The sequence below is a fragment of the Phyllobates terribilis genome, unplaced genomic scaffold (assembly GCF_046119375.1).
Source record: "Phyllobates terribilis strain yellow unplaced genomic scaffold, ASM4611937v1 Scaffold_9__5_contigs__length_417890890, whole genome shotgun sequence".
Taxonomy (NCBI): Eukaryota; Metazoa; Chordata; class Amphibia; order Anura; family Dendrobatidae; genus Phyllobates; species Phyllobates terribilis.
Genome location: NW_027362769.1, coordinates 386,380,745 through 386,397,616, shown reverse-complemented (window position 1 = coordinate 386,397,616; position 16,872 = coordinate 386,380,745). Strand labels below are relative to the sequence as shown.

Genomic DNA, 16,872 nt, shown 5'->3' with positions numbered 1-16,872 from the left:
AAAGCCATAAGAAGTCCAGTTAAAAGTTTGCAAAAAGCCATGTAAGGGAAACAGTAAGCATGTGAAAGAAGGTGCTCAGGTCAGAAGAGACCAAAGTACAACTTTTTGGCTAAATGTAAAACGCTGTGTGTGGTGGAAAACCAACACTGCACATCATCATGAAAACACCACCCCCTCCATCACACATGGTGGGGACAGCATCATGCTGTGGGGAGGTTTTTCTTCAGCAGGGGCATGGAAGCTGGTCAGAGTTGATGGGAAGATTGATGGAGCTAAATACAGGATAATCCTGGAGGAAAACCTGTTAAATGCTGCAAAAGACTTGAGACTGGGGCGTAGAGTCACCTTCCAGCAGGACACTGACCCTAAACCTCCTGCCAGAGTTACAATGGAGGGTTTAGATCAGAGCATAGTCATGTGTGTGAACGGTGCAGTCACAGTCCAGACCCTAATCCCAGAGAATCTGTGACAAGACCTGAAAATTGCTGATCACGGATGTCTCCATCCGATCACTGAGCGAGAGCGAGTGTGCAAAGAAGAAGGGGAAAAATATCACTTCTAGATGTGCAAAGCTGGAGAGACAGACCCCAAAAGACTGCAGAGAAACGTGGTCCGACAAAGATCTGACTCGGGGCTGAAGACTAATGCACCTCACAATTCTAAGATTTATATATTTTTAAACAATTACTTTACACATCACATATACTTGTACTTAGGGATCACAGAAAATCCCAATAAATTACATTTAAAGGGGTTTTCCCACAAACAAGTGTTGATTTTAATCAATAGCTCTTTGAATAATAAAAATTTCCACGATTGGATGTGATTAAATAAAATGTCCCTGTGCGGAGATAATCTTATAAATGTGCCCCTGCTGTGTACTGTGTAATGGCTGTGTCTGACCGTACAGGGACACGGTCTGATCATACCACAGCTCCTGGGCAGGGGAGGAAGCAAAAGAGTATACAGACATTACAGCACGGGATCACAGCTGATTCTTTCTTTGAAGTAAAACATTGTTTAAAAACAGGCAGTGAAATATTTTAGCTCACAAAAAGAATCAGCTGTGATCCTGTGCTGTAATGTCTGTATACTCTTTTTCTTCCTCCCCTGCCCAGGAGATGTGGTATGATCAGACCGTGTTCCTGTACAGTCAGACACGGCCATTACACAGTACACAGCAGGGGCACATTTAGAAGATTATCTCCGCACAGGAACATTTTATTTAAACACATCCAATTGTGGAAATTATTATTATTCCAAGATCTACTCATTAAAATCAAATTTTGTTCGTGGGAAAACCCTTTTAACCCCTTTCCGACATGGTCAGTAATAGTACGCACCAGGCCATCAGCCCCGATTCAGTGAGGGCTCCGGCGGTGAGCCCGCACTGAACCTGGCACGTCAGCTGATTTCTACAGCTGACATGTGCCCGCAACAGCCGCAGGTGAAATCGCGATCCACCCGTGGCTGTTAACTAGTTAAATGCCGCTGTCAATCTCTGACAGCGGCATTTAACATCGCCGCGCCGGAAGGGCATCACTTACTCCGCCCATCGGTGACCCCGTCACGTGATCGCGGGTCACTGATGGGTGGGCATGACAACCCTGGGTCTGCAGCAGAGCCCAGTGGTTGTCATGTGCTGAGCGCCACCTAGTGGTCGGCGCTCATAGCACAGGAGCATTTCTGCTAGATAGAGGTGATGAGCAGATCACCTCTATGTAGCAGAGGCGATCAGACAAGTGCTGCTTCTAGTCTCCTATGGAGACTATAGAAACATGCAAGAAGTGTAAAAAAAAATGTTTTAAAAAATATTTTAAAAAAACAAAACAAAAAATATAAAAATAAGTTTTAATCACCCCCCTTTTGCCCCATTCAAAATAAAAAGGCTATGGCTCTGGGAACAAGGGGGAGCAAAAAAATGAAAACTCAAAAACGGAAAATGCTCTGGTCATGAAGGGGTTAAGTTTGTGGATGTAACATGGAAAAGTTCACAGGGTATGAAGACTTTTTCAAGGCAGTGTCCATCCCCCACACCACCAGTACAGTGTTCATTATTGTATTTCTGTTCCCTCGATGAACCATCCTCCCTTCCCCCGATACAAAGAACCACACGAGCCGCCATTATTTCTACATTCATTTCATTTCAGACAAGATAAAAAGTTCTCATTAAAAAGCCAAAATTCAGCTTTTCAATAGGGAAGAGACACACAGCAGTATTACCCCACCCCCACTCGTCCGCTGGCCTGTAGATCCCTTTATAGGAACCGATATGTAAACTCTGGAGCGGCTCCACAGACTGAGGACTACACCTCCCATCATCTACAGTCACCGTCCCCCGCTGATCCCTACATTGCATCTATTGGTCCCTGAGCGGTAGGTTCACGTCGTAGTCATTAGTTTATACCAATCCTGAGCTGCATCCCGACTTGTGCTCCGCTCACAGCTAGAGCTGCAACCACAATGTTAATGGCCCCCATCATGCACTGCACCCCAGCGTTTAGTGTTTACAGACAGCCTCGTAGTCGGAAGAGCAAAGCATCATGGGATCTCAGCGAGGGGCAAATGTCAACCGTTCTGCCCTATAGGAGGTCGGACTGTGAGTGCAGCTCTGGGTGTGACTGGAGCACAATGCATGGAAATCAATCTCAGCAGGAGCAGTGATGATGGCGGACAGTCTACAGATTAAGTAAGAGAACCCTCAGCAAATGTCATCACTTCAGCCTCCAAAACATTTGCAAGAGTGACATCTGTGCCCCCCGGAGGCCGCTAGCCGAGCGAGCAGCTGTGGCCCCCGGACGCCGCAAGCCAATTGAGCAGCCGTGGCCCCCATGATTCAAGAGGACAGCCGGGCCCCTTCTGCTAGGATCCATGCATGCAGCAGGTGTCCCCCTCTTCTATATGCCATGTTGCGATCGAGCAGCCGACCCCCGTACGCAATGATTCAAGCATGCAGCCGATCCCACCCTCGGCACAGCCGGGCCCCTCCTGCCAAGATCCATGCACGCAGCCAGTCCCGTCCCCTCTCCCATATGCCACGATCCAAGCGCACAGACAAACCCCCGTGATCTGAGCATGCAGCCACCCTCCCATATGACACAATCCAAGCACACAGAAAGCCCCCACACATGCCACAATCTGAGCCCGCACCCAGACACCCCTCCCCATATACCACAATACGAGGGCACAGCCCATTACCCCATTTGCCACGCTCCAGTCACGGGGCTGGTCCCTGACGTATGCCGCGATTTCAGAACTCCGCCAGTTACCCCCTCCTCGCCGTAGGCCACGATCCGAGGGCGCAACTGGTGCCCAAAATAAAAAATAAAGTTCCCTGCAGCAGTTCAGGTAGACAGATTGTGTATCTTCAGCATTGGCTGGCAGCAGTCACACACCCAGGGCCACCGCGGGCGTCACCCACCCATCACCCGGCCTCCGGGTACAAGACTGACACCAGACATGACATGATCTGTACAATCAGACGCAAGTAGAAGATATGACAGCAGTAAGATACACTACAGTGGTTGCTTCACCCCTCGTCCCCCATACACCTGGGTATGATGCCACAGACTCCGAGCCCAAGTGCCCACCCAGCCCACCGGTGGTAAGACATTATACATCTCACATGGGGGTCACCTGAGGGGAAACATCAATCCAGCAAGAGTGGTTTTACTTTTACCTCCAGAGATTGGCGTCGCCCGGGTCCTGGCACAAGTGAGGGCACAACGTAGACCAATGGAACGGGCCAGAGGGGTCTTACAGGCCAGCCTCGGCTCTGGAGGCTGCTATGAGCAATCCTGACCAGGAACATGATATAACGAGGAGGGCACCCTGCGACCCTGACAGCAGCTGCAAGCCGGGCCATTAAATGGTTAAAACCGGCAGTGCCGCAAGGTGCCCACCTCCACAGCAGATCTACACGACGGGCACAGCTTCCAAAGACATTAAAAAAAAGAAAAGAAAAAGGCAACGTAAAATGAATGCAGACACGAGGCCGACAGAGGAGGGGGCTGCGATGGCGTCTGGGTGCAAGAAAAGCCCTGAGATTGCATCTGCCGTAAGTCACCGCACTGCAGTAAGGCACCGCGAGGAGGAATGGACTCTGCCCGCCACCACGTCCATGGGTTAAGGCAGAGACGGCTCCGATGGCAGGTGGTCTTCATCCCTGCACCTGGAGCCCCTGGGTGTCAGTGCGAGGTAACATGAAGTCTCCCAGCCCATCAGAGTCCTCCTCCTCCGAGGAATAGAGTCCTGGAGGGAGGTCAATGTCAGTGTGTCAGGGGGAAGTAACGGGGAAGGGGCTACGGGGGGGGGGGGGGGGAGAGAAGAGAGGGGGAAGGGGTCATCATTTCTTTTGCTTGTTTTTAGCAGAGTTTCGGGGTGGGGTGACCGGGCGGCTCTGGTTCACCCCTCCGTAAGCAAATAGCTTCTTGTCAGCAGGCTTCAAGATCTGTAAGGAAAGAGCGGGCGAGAGCATAAGGCAAGGAGACCAGTCCTGAGGGAGGCAGGGAAATGGTAGCCGACGCGGAGGCCTGGACTCACCTGGAAGGAGCACATCAACGACTCGTCCACGCTCATCATGGACCCGGCGTTATCAAACTCCCCACAGTAGTTGGGCGCGGAGAAGAGCGTCACCAGCTGCCGCTTCGCAAAGAATTCATAACCGTCCTCCACGACCTGCCGGGAAGAGAAGGGTCAGATTGGGGGGGGGACGGTGGTGTCCCCGGGAGCATTGCACCCGTCACTCACCTGGTGCGCTCTGCAGATCAGATCCAGGTCATGTTTGTGAAGAAACTTGGCTACAACATCAGCTCCGAAAGTGAAGGACACCCCACGGTCGTTTTCGCCCCAGCCTAGCACGTCCTTGTCGGGGTCAGACCATAGGAGGTCGCACAGGAGCCCCTGGTCGGGCACATCGGTGGGCCGCAGTATTCGTCGTACTTGCTCCATGGACTGCAGGTCAGGGGACAAACCTAGAAGTAAACACTGAGATCAGCGACGGCCACATGTGGATGGATGGACCCAGCACTGGAGCAGTATCGGACGCGTCCCACCTCCGTGGCAGCAGAAGATCTTCTCGTCCACGATGGCAGCGACAGGTAAGCAGTTGAAGCAGTCGGTAAACGTCTTCCACAGCTTTATATTATAACGCCTTTTACCTGCGCAACACGGAGCATTATAAGGGGGGGCGCTCTGGAGACTGGAGGAGACAGTGTACTCAGGACGCTGCCGTCAGTCACGCACCCGACCACCACTTACACTCGTCGTAGAAGCCGTAGATGCGGTTGATGCTGGCGCACTCGTGGTTTCCGCGCAATAAGAAGAAGTTCTCTGGGTATTTGATCTTGTACGCCAGCAGGAGGCAGATGGTTTCCAGAGACTGCTTGCCGCGGTCCACGTAGTCACCCAGGAAGAGGTAGTTGCTTTCCGGAGGGAATCCGCCATATTCGAACAGTCTGAGGAGGTCGTAATACTGACCATGAACGTCACCTGGTGAGAAGGGAGAGCGTTAGATGGCAGCCGGACCGGACCCCGCGATCACCCAATATCTGACAGCATCTGCTCTGTTACGTGAATACGACAGAAGGCGGCAGCCATATTTATCCAACGCCTTTATGAGAATAGTGAGTGACTATGTAGGAGAACCGGAAACTCACCGCAGATCTTCAGGGGGGCCTCCAGCTCCAGGAGGATGGGCTGACTGAGGAAGATCTCCCGAGACTTCAGGCACAAGCCTCGGATCTCGTTCTCCGTCAGCTGCACGTTCTTCCCGGGACGACAGCCTTTCACTGAACAAGGGGAGGAAAGAAGAAGGTGATGAAGGACACAAACCACCGGGGACGCTAGGGAGCCTCATACATCCCCCTGTACACAAGAAATCCTTCATATTGACTTCTGAATCTACTCCTAGTCACCGACATGCAGCGGATAGCCTGAAAACGGAAGAGAACGAGTCTTGTCAGCTGCATGGACCATACGACCGCGCCGGACAGGAGACGAAAACCTCGAAGGGCTGGAAATGTCAGTCCGGACACACAACCACCTCAGTCCGGCAGCAACATGCAGGGTCATTATAGGACGGGTGCGTCCACAGCACCAAGCAAACCAGAACTGCAACCATGGCCTCCAGTCCAGGCCGAGGGGCTCAGCAAGGAGGCGGCGGCGCAGGCCGAGGGGCTCAGCAAGGAGGCGGCGGCGCAGGCCGAGGGGCTCAGCAAGGAGGCGGCGGCGCAGGCCGAGGGGCTCAGCAAGGAGGCGGCGGCGCAGGCCGAGGGGCTAAGGACACGCAGCCTCTCCCTAGTGATAGAAGACACTCCGTATCTCCTCCGGGTCCTCCACTTTTTGGATGGTCAGGTTAAGTCCTGAGACTGTAATCATGACCGCCGGGTGCCCGGGGTTTGGCCTCTGCCATCCTTGGTATTACCTGGGGTCGGGCCTATCTTGAATAAGGCACCACCCTGCTTGCTGTGAATGACTAGAAACATTTGTGGAAAGCACGGACTAGTTAAATGTGTCACACTGCAACGACTCCTGTATATGTATCTGACAGATCCCCCGATGCAATGATCAGGATGTAACTATACAAGTTCCATTCACAACCAATCATCAGAGGAAGAAAATAACATTCTGTGTGCCCGGCCAGGGATGCAGTGACGCAGCCTCAGTGCAGCGCCCCCTACAAGCCCCCGCTCTGTGTACGCAGCCTCAGTGCAGCGCCCCCTGCAAGCCCCCATTCCGTGTTCGCAGCCTCAGTGCAGCGCCCCCAACAAGCCCCCGCTCTGTGTCCGCAGCCTCATTCTGTCAGTTTTTGCTCCCTGAATATTTGGTGTTTTTCAGATAATTTGTAATAAACTCAAGGACCAACTAGAGAGGTGCGGTGAGGACTGATGCAACATGTGGCAATCAGTGCGCCCCCGGGGTCGCCTCCTGTAATGCCATCAGGATGCACATTAATCCTCCCAGGGGCAGGAAGGACAGGACAAGGTGCCAGCCGGATGCGGGCAGGGCCGCTGATCACCGCACATCACATTTAGGATGCATTCACACATCAATGTTGCGCGGTCTGACTACGGCGCGGCACCTGGACAGCCGGGCAGCACAGCCCAGCCCAGCCCAGCCGGGCAGCCCAGCCCAGCCCAGCCCAGCCCAGCCGGGCAGCCCAGCCCAGCCCAGCCGGGCAGCACAGCCGGGCAGCCCAGCGCAGCCCAGCCCAGCCGGGCAGCCCAGCGCAGCCCAGCCCAGCCGGGCAGCCCAGCGCAGCCCAGCCCAGCAGCCCAGCGCAGCCCAGCCCAGCCGGGCAGCCCAGCCCAGCCCAGCCCAGCCGGGCAGCACAGCCCAGCCCAGCCCAGCCGGGCAGCACAGCCCAGCCCAGCCCAGCCGGGCAGCACAGCCCAGCCCAGCCCAGCCGGGCAGCACAGCCCAGCCCAGCCGGGCAGCACAGCCCAGCCCAGCCCAGCCGGGCAGCACAGCCCAGCCAAGCCCAGCCGGGCAGCACAGCCCAGCCCAGCCCAGCCGGGCAGCACAGCCCAGCCCAGCCCAGCCGGGCAGCACAGCCCAGCCCAGCCCAGCCGGGCAGCACAGCCCAGCCCAGCCCCGGGCAGCCCAGCCCAGCGCAGCCCAGCCCAGCCGGGCAGCACAGCGCAGCCCAGCCCAGCCGGGCAGCCCAGCGCAGCCCAGCCCAGCCGGGCAGCCCAGCGCAGCCCAGCCCAGCCGGGCAGCCCAGCGCAGCCCAGCCCAGCCGGGCAGCCCAGCGCAGCCCAGCCGGGCAGCACAGCCGGGCAGCCCAGCGCAGCCCAGCCCAGCCGGGCAGCCCAGCGCAGCCCAGCCCAGCCGGGCAGCCCAGCCCAGCCGGGCAGCCCAGCGCAGCCGGGCAGCCCAGCCCAGCCGGGCAGCCCAGCGCAGCCCAGCCCAGCCGGGCAGCACAGCCCAGCCGGGCAGCCCAGCCCAGCCGGGCAGCCCAGCCCAGCCGGGCAGCCCAGCCGGGCAGCCCAGCGCAGCCCAGCCCAGCCGGGCAGCCCAGCCGGGCAGCCCAGCGCAGCCCAGCCCAGCCGGGCAGCCCAGCGCAGCCCAGCCCAGCCGGGCAGCCCAGCGCAGCCCAGCCCAGCCGGGCAGCCCAGCGCAGCCCAGCCCAGCCGGGCAGCCCAGCCCAGCCGGGCAGCCCAGCCCAGCCGGGCAGCCCAGCCCAGCCGGGCAGCCCAGCCCAGCCGGGCAGCCCAGCCGGGCAGCCCAGCCCAGCCGGGCAGCCCAGCCGGGCAGCCCAGCCCAGCCGGGCAGCCCAGCCGGGCAGCCCAGCCCAGCCGGGCAGCCCAGCCGGGCAGCCCAGCGCAGCCCAGCCCAGCCGGGCAGCCCAGCGCAGCCCAGCCCAGCCCAGCCGGGCAGCCCAGCGCAGCCCAGCCGGGCAGCCCAGCGCAGCCCAGCCCAGCCGGGCAGCCCAGCGCAGCCCAGCCGGGCAGCCCAGCGCAGCCCAGCCCAGCCGGGCAGCCCAGCGCAGCCCAGCCCAGCCGGGCAGCCCAGCGCAGCCCAGCCCAGCCGGGCAGCCCAGCGCAGCCCAGCCGGGCAGCACAGCCGGGCAGCCCAGCGCAGCCCAGCCCAGCCGGGCAGCCCAGCGCAGCCCAGCCCAGCCGGGCAGCCCAGCCCAGCGCAGCCGGGCAGCCCAGCCCAGCCGGGCAGCCCAGCGCAGCCCAGCCCAGCCGGGCAGCCCAGCCCAGCCGGGCAGCCCAGCCCAGCCGGGCAGCCCAGCCCAGCCGGGCAGCCCAGCCCAGCCGGGCAGCCCAGCGCAGCCCAGCCCAGCCGGGCAGCCCAGCGCAGCCCAGCCCAGCCGGGCAGCCCAGCGCAGCCCAGCCCAGCCGGGCAGCCCAGCCGGGCAGCCCAGCGCAGCCCAGCCGCCCAGCCGGGCAGCCCAGCGCAGCCCAGCCCAGCCGGGCAGCCCAGCGCAGCCCAGCCCAGCCGGGCAGCCCAGCCGGGCAGCCCAGCGCAGCCCAGCCCAGCCGGGCAGCCCAGCCCAGCCGGGCAGCCCAGCGCAGCCCAGCCCAGCCGGGCAGCCCAGCCCAGCCGGGCAGCCCAGCGCAGCCCAGCCCAGCCGGGCAGCCCAGCCCAGCCGGGCAGCCCAGCGCAGCCCAGCCCAGCCGGGCAGCCCAGCCCAGCCGGGCAGCCCAGCCCAGCCGGGCAGCCCAGCCCAGCCGGGCAGCCCAGCCCAGCCGGGCAGCCCAGCCCAGCCGGGCAGCCCAGCCCAGCCGGGCAGCCCAGCCCAGCCGGGCAGCCCAGCCCAGCCGGGCAGCCCAGCCCAGCCGGGCAGCCCAGCGCAGCCCAGCCCAGCCGGGCAGCCCAGCCGGGCAGCCCAGCGCAGCCCAGCCCAGCCGGGCAGCCCAGCGCAGCCCAGCCCAGCCCAGCCGGGCAGCCCAGCGCAGCCCAGCCGGGCAGCCCAGCCGGGCAGCCCAGCCCAGCCCAGCCGGGCAGCCCAGCCCAGCCCAGCCCAGCCCAGCCCAGCCCAGCCCAGCCCAGCCCAGCCCAGCCCAGCCCAGCCGGGCAGCCCAGCGCAGCCCAGCCCAGCCGGGCAGCCCAGCGCAGCCCAGCCCAGCCGGGCAGCCCAGCCGGGCAGCCCAGCCCAGCCGGGCAGCCCAGCCGGGCAGCCCAGCCCAGCCGGGCAGCCCAGCCGGGCAGCCCAGCCCAGCCGGGCAGCCCAGCCGGGCAGCCCAGCCCAGCCGGGCAGCCCAGCCGGGCAGCCCAGCCCAGCCGGGCAGCCCAGCCGGGCAGCCCAGCCGGGCAGCCCAGCCCAGCCGGGCAGCCCAGCCCAGCCCAGCCCAGCCCAGCCGGGCAGCCCAGCGCAGCCCAGCCCAGCCGGGCAGCACAGCGCAGCCCAGCCCAGCCGGGCAGCACAGCGCAGCCCAGCCCAGCCGGGCAGCACAGCGCAGCCCAGCCCAGCCGGGCAGCACAGCGCAGCCCAGCCCAGCCGGGCAGCACAGCGCAGCCCAGCCCAGCCGGGCAGCACAGCGCAGCCCAGCCCAGCCGGGCAGCACAGCGCAGCCCAGCCCAGCCGGGCAGCACAGCGCAGCCCAGCCCAGCCGGGCAGCACAGCGCAGCCCAGCCCAGCCGGGCAGCACAGCGCAGCCCAGCCCAGCCGGGCAGCACAGCGCAGCCCAGCCCAGCCGGGCAGCACAGCGCAGCCCAGCCCAGCCGGGCAGCACAGCGCAGCCCAGCCCAGCCGGGCAGCACAGCGCAGCCCAGCCCAGCCGGGCAGCACAGCGCAGCCCAGCCCAGCCGGGCAGCACAGCGCAGCCCAGCCCAGCCGGGCAGCACAGCGCAGCCCAGCCCAGCCGGGCAGCACAGCGCAGCCCAGCCCAGCCGGGCAGCACAGCGCAGCCCAGCCCAGCCGGGCAGCACAGCGCAGCCCAGCCCAGCCGGGCAGCACAGCGCAGCCCAGCCCAGCCGGGCAGCACAGCGCAGCCCAGCCCAGCCGGGCAGCACAGCGCAGCCCAGCCCAGCCGGGCAGCACAGCGCAGCCCAGCCGGGCAGCACAGCGCAGCCCAGCCCAGCCGGGCAGCACAGCGCAGCCCAGCCCAGCCGGGCAGCACAGCGCAGCCCAGCCCAGCCGGGCAGCACAGCGCAGCCCAGCCCAGCCGGGCAGCACAGCGCAGCCCAGCCCAGCCGGGCAGCACAGCGCAGCCCAGCCCAGCCGGGCAGCACAGCGCAGCCCAGCCCAGCCGGGCAGCACAGCGCAGCCCAGCCCAGCCGGGCAGCACAGCGCAGCCCAGCCCAGCCGGGCAGCACAGCGCAGCCCAGCCCAGCCGGGCAGCACAGCGCAGCCCAGCCCAGCCGGGCAGCACAGCGCAGCCCAGCCCAGCCGGGCAGCACAGCGCAGCCCAGCCCAGCCCAGCCGGGCAGCACAGCGCAGCCCAGCCCAGCCCAGCCGGGCAGCACAGCGCAGCCCAGCCCAGCCGGGCAGCACAGCGCAGCCCAGCCCAGCCGGGCAGCACAGCGCAGCCCAGCCCAGCCGGGCAGCACAGCGCAGCCCAGCCCAGCCGGGCAGCACAGCGCAGCCCAGCCCAGCCGGGCAGCACAGCGCAGCCCAGCCCAGCCGGGCAGCACAGCGCAGCCCAGCCCAGCCGGGCAGCACAGCGCAGCCCAGCCCAGCCGGGCAGCACAGCGCAGCCCAGCCCAGCCGGGCAGCACAGCGCAGCCCAGCCCAGCCGGGCAGCACAGCGCAGCCCAGCCCAGCCGGGCAGCACAGCGCAGCCCAGCCCAGCCGGGCAGCACAGCGCAGCCCAGCCCAGCCGGGCAGCACAGCGCAGCCCAGCCCAGCCGGGCAGCACAGCGCAGCCCAGCCCAGCCGGGCAGCACAGCGCAGCCCAGCCCAGCCGGGCAGCACAGCGCAGCCCAGCCGGGCAGCACAGCGCAGCCCAGCCCAGCCGGGCAGCACAGCGCAGCCCAGCCCAGCCGGGCAGCACAGCGCAGCCCAGCCCAGCCGGGCAGCACAGCGCAGCCCAGCCGGGCAGCACAGCGCAGCCCAGCCCAGCCGGGCAGCACAGCACAGCCGGGCAGCACAGCACAGCCGGGCAGCACAGCACAGCCGGGCAGCACAGCACAGCACAGCCGGGCAGCACAGCACAGCACAGCCGGGCAGCACAGCACAGCACAGCCGGGCAGCACAGCCGGGCAGCACAGCACAGCCGGGCAGCGCAGCACAGTGCAGCACAGCACAGAACAGCACAGCCGGGCAGCACAGCCGGGCAGCGCAGCACAGAACAGCACAGCCGGGCAGCGCAGCACAGCACAGCCGGGCAGCGCAGCACAGCACAGCCGGGCAGCGCAGGGCAGCACAGCACAGCACAGCACAGCACAGCACAGCCGGGCAGCACAGCACAGCCGGGCAGCGCAGGGCAGCACAGCACAGCCGGGCAGCACAGCACAGAACAGCACAGCCGGGCAGCACAGCACAGCACAGCCGGGCAGCACAGCACAGCCGGAAAGCACACGAGGCGCCGCTCCTCACCCTCCAGCAGCCGCTGTATGATGGAGTCCAGGTTCAGCTTCTCTCCGTCCCCCATGATCACAGTGAGAACCACAACAGTGCGAGGCGATCACGTGTGCAGCCGGTTCCGAGCTTCGCCGGCTAATGACGTCACCGCACGCACGACAAGGCCTCTCCCCGAATGGAGGCGGAGCACGATGCGCGCATGCGTCCGGTAGAAGCGACCGATCCGATTGGCTGAGGATGACGGAGGAATTCGAACTTTTTTTTTTTTTTATCCGGACCACGCCTCTTTCCGTTGCGTGTAAGTGGGAAGAAGACACGCCCCCCCAGCTGAGCTCTGATTGGTCAAAGAGAAAGTTCTTGTTGATTGGTGGAATGTCACGGCGGTAAAGGAGGCGGTGACTGTTAGTGACGTCAGAGCAGGGAAGGGCGGACTCGAAGCGCTATTGGCTGTTAGCTGAGTAATGGCGGAGAGCAGTCATGTCCTGTGGTGATAAATGGGACAAAACTAAAGCCTTTATAATCCTTGACTAATTCCTGGTGACTCCTAATAATAATAACAACCACCAACATGGCGGACTGACTCGCATAAAAAAACTAAGGGTGCCCGTGGTAACCAATCACACTGCAGTTTTCAAGGACACTCCGGGAAATGAGAGCTGCACTGTGATTGGTTGCTGTGGGCTCACAGTCTTAAAGGTGGTCCGTAGCAACCAATCCAGTATAAAAAAAATAAGCTGCATTGTGATTGGTTGCTGCAGGCAACAGCTTTTCATGTCATAAATCTCCATCTAGTATCATCTGACAGATGGTCTGAGGCTCCGCTGTGAGCAGACGCGTCGTCCGGCAGTGACAGGGCGGATTGTCTCATCTCTGGATTATCAGATTCCGGATTACAGGCGCAGCACTAACATTATTCTCATCTCAACAAAAAAAACCTTAACCCTTTGTACTTTTCTGCCGGCGCCCACAGGGCGGCTCATGTTTTATCACTTTGGGGTAGATATAATAGAAAAGTCCCTGCTACCCCAGGACATCTCTGCTTCAACATCTGTCTCCTAGGAGACTGTGATTTACGCTATATACTCCAGTACTGTTGTATTCACTAATAGCGATCAGCCGATCGCAGGTTTAAAAGGGGTATTCCCATATCTAAGATCCTATCCCAATATGTAGAAGTGTAAAATTAACAATATAAAAAAATGCCTCAAAATAGAAAAGTAGTATAGTTCTTCTGATTCGCTATGTTGCTTAACTCATGTGCAGAGCATTACAATAGCTTAGGTATCCACTCATATATTGACAGTTGCTAGTGGTCGTAACCATGGATACCTGATCTACTGGAATGTCCTGCACATGAGGTAAGCGACATAGTATAGTTCTCCTCATTAGCTATGTCACTTACCTCATTTGCATGGCCTTGCAGTAGCTTAGGTATCCTTGGTCACGACCACTAGCAACTAATTGTCACTATATGAGTGGTCGTAACCATGGATACCTAAGCTACTGCAATGCAATGCAAATGAGGTAAGTGACATAGCTAATCAGGAGAACTGTACTACATTTTTAATTGGAGGTATTTGCTAATGTGGCACCCCAGGGGTCTGGTTTCCACAGTAATGCAATGTTATGTCTGAGAGCAGGTGGGAGGTCTCTTGGTCAGGGATCCTATGCATGCCACACCTCCTGCCCAGTCCTGGGAGCGGAAGAACTTCCCCTATATAAACCTGGGGCTGAGGCAGGGTTAGGGAGTTCAGAGGGAGAGTTCAGCCAGGAGGGCTGACAGGGAGCTGTGGCTCCGGCTGGGCCCAGCTCCTGGGCCATGCCAGAAGTAGAGACAGAGAAGAGAAACAGCTATGGGAAGAAACAACAGGAGCTCTGTGGGAGCAGTGTTACAAGGAGTCAGGGGCTGGCAGCTGCAGAGCTCGCCCTGACTGAGAAGATTTCTTACCGGACCCGGAGTCCGAGGCTGTGGGGACTAACTCCTACCCAGCAGCAGAATCCGTCAGGCAGGGGATTTCAGGTCCTCTGGCCAAGAAACCCGAAGGCACGGTCACACGCATGGGACCAGCACCGCCGTCGTGGAGCGGAAGCTACTAGAAGGCCCCGAGTCACCGGCCATACGGGTGAGCACCACACGGTACACTCAGGGACGTGGGCTACTTATACTCGCTTCTAGCAAGGTAGCCAGAAGAGTATCGTTAGTTTGGGAGGCCTACAACTCCGCCTGGCCAGGGGAGATCCCATCTGCTCAAGGACTGACCAGGCCCCAACCGCTAGCCAGTACTCCGGGAGGGTCTATCTTTGTCACCAGTAAAGACCCTGAACTACACCGCATCGTCTCTGAGTGGTTCCTGCTACCCCCATCATCCACGTCGGCTGCCCTGAGGCCATACCCCTCCCGTTGGGGGTTATACCATCCACGCTGCACAATCCTACCACCGGCCTCAGCGGTCTGCCCTGCAGCGGCAGCTCCATAGCTGCATTCAACGGGTGGCGTAGTCGTCCATCATCTACCGCTGATACAGCGCCACTTAGTCTGACTCCCTGGGCACGGACCGGATCACCGTCACGAGACTACAACCCTCAAGAGATCCGGCTCCGGGTAAGCTCCCGCGTGCGCAACGCAGCGCGACACAGGCCCAGGGGCGCGTCACTAATATTATTATTGTTACAGTACTACATATTGGATAAGATCTTGGAGATGGGAAAACCCCTTTAAGTCCTCTAAACAGGAGGGGACTAAAAGAGAAACTGTTTTTAAAACAATGAAAAAAAACCCCCATATATACAGGGTGGTCCAAAAGTAGGTGGACAGAAAGTGTAATAAGGTTATGAAGGGGGAGATTTATCAAACATGGTATAAAGTGAAACTGGCTCAGTTGCCCTTAGCAACCAATCAGATTCCACTTTTCATTCCTCACAGAAAATTAAAGGTGGAATCTGATTGGTTGCTAAGGGCAACTGAGCCAGTTTCACAGATCTAGTTTTCACAGATAGATCTCCCCCAAATCTGTTTTCAGATAATTCAGATAACACATAATGGCAAATAATTTAAATACAGATCAAAGAAAATGGATTTTAACAGAGTATTGGAAATCTCAAAATGCTGAAACCGTTAGAGCAAATTGGGTTGGAACATTTGGTGCTCAAGCCCCAAAGAGACAAACCATTTACCGCATTTGTGACAAATTCAATGCCACTGGCTCAATCCTTAATGCTCCAAAAACTGCTCGACCCAAAACAGTCTGTAGATAATAAACAACTTGTTGCTGAAACATTTCTTCAGAGTCCAAAAAAGTCCACAGAAAAGCCTCTATGGAATTGGGAATTTCACGAGCTTCTATCATGCGAATCCTGAAATCTATTGGGTGGAAAGCTGATCGTCCACGTCTAATTCATGGTTTATTGGAGGATGATCCAGACAGGCGGCTGCAATTTAGTGTTTGATAAATCTCCCCCTTCATAACCTTATTACACTTTCTGTCCACCTACTTTTGGACCACCCTGTGTGTGTATATATATATATATATATTAACCAACACATATAGTTGTGCTGAAAAGTTTACATACCCCAGCAGAATTTTTCCTTTCTTGGCCTTGTTTCAGAGATAATGAATGATAACAAAAAAGCTTTTTCAGTGGCTGGATGAAAGATACAAGAGTCTGTCTGGATCCCAGAAACTCACTCAGCTTTTATGCACACACACTGATTACAAGCAAACAGGTCACAGGTGAGGATGGTACCTTTAGTAGCCATTCAAACCCATTTGTGTCAAATTCTGTGCATGTTATCAGCCAAAATCACCAGGATATGTGAACTTTTGATCAGGGTCATTTGGATGTTTTTGGTTGTCATTATGATTTAAAAAGAGAAAACACAGTAGTTTGACAATAAATGGCTTCACCCAACCAATAACCATGAGTGGAGAAAAAGGGTTTTTATCATTCATATTCTCTGAAACAAGGCCAAGAAAGGAAAAATTCTGTCTTTTGAGCACAATTGTGTATATATACAGCTCTGGCAAAAATTAAGAGACCACCGCATAATTTTCATTGTCTCTGATTTTTCTCTTTATAGGTATATTTTTGAGTAAAATGTACATTGTTGTTTTATTCTACTGACAACATGTCTCCGAAATGCAAAGCTAAAAATTTGTATTTATTTGCGGCAAATGAGAAATTGTCAAAATAATAAAAAAGAAACAGAGAAGCCGTGCTTTCAGACCTCAAATAATGCAAAGAAAACAAGTTCTTATTCATTTACAAACAACAATCCTCATGTTTTAACTCAGGGAGAGTTCAGAAATCAATATTTGGTGGAATAACCATGATGTTTAATCCCAGCTTTCATGCGTCTTGGCTGCTTTCCACCAGTCTTTCACACTACTTTTGGGTGACCTTATGACGCTCCTGGCACACAAATGTAAGCAGTTCTTCTTTGTTTGATGGCTTGTGACTATCCATCTTCCTCTTGATTACATTCCAGAGGTTTTCAATGGGGTTCAGGTCTGGAGATTGGGCTGGCCATGACAGGGTCTTGATGTGGTCCTCCTTCATCCACACATTGATTGACCTAGCTGTGTGGCATGGGGCATTGTCCTACTGGAAAAAACAGTCCTCAGAGTTGGGGAACATTGCCTGAGCAGAAGGAAGCAAGTGTTTTTCAAGGATAACTTTGTATGCGTCTTGATTCATACTTCCTCCGCAAAGATGAACCTGCCCAATTCCAGCCTTGCTGAAGCATCCCCAGATCATCACCGATCCTCCACCAAATTTCACAGTGGGTTCAAGACACTGTGGCTTGTATGCCTCTCCGGGTCTCCGTCTAACCATGAGACGACCAGGTGTTGGGCAAAGCTGAAAATTAGACTCATCAGAGAAGATTACCTTACTCCAGT

The 16,872-nt window shown here is 58.6% G+C and overlaps 1 protein-coding gene across 1 annotated transcript; it reads right to left on the bottom strand.

The window, feature by feature from the left end:
* Positions 1-2,124: 2,124 nt before the first annotated feature.
* On the bottom strand, positions 2,125-12,145 carry LOC141162475 (serine/threonine-protein phosphatase PP1-gamma catalytic subunit B-like). Its single transcript, XM_073648635.1, has 7 exons — positions 11,990-12,145; positions 5,658-5,789; positions 5,260-5,490; positions 5,055-5,159; positions 4,750-4,973; positions 4,543-4,677; positions 2,125-4,450 (listed from the first exon to the last, which is right to left on the bottom strand). The coding sequence occupies exons 1-7, from the start codon at positions 12,042-12,044 to the stop codon at positions 4,346-4,348; spliced, it is 987 nt and encodes a 328-aa protein (XP_073504736.1). The 5' UTR covers positions 12,045-12,145; the 3' UTR covers positions 2,125-4,345.
* Between the last annotated feature and the right edge of the window lie 4,727 nt (positions 12,146-16,872).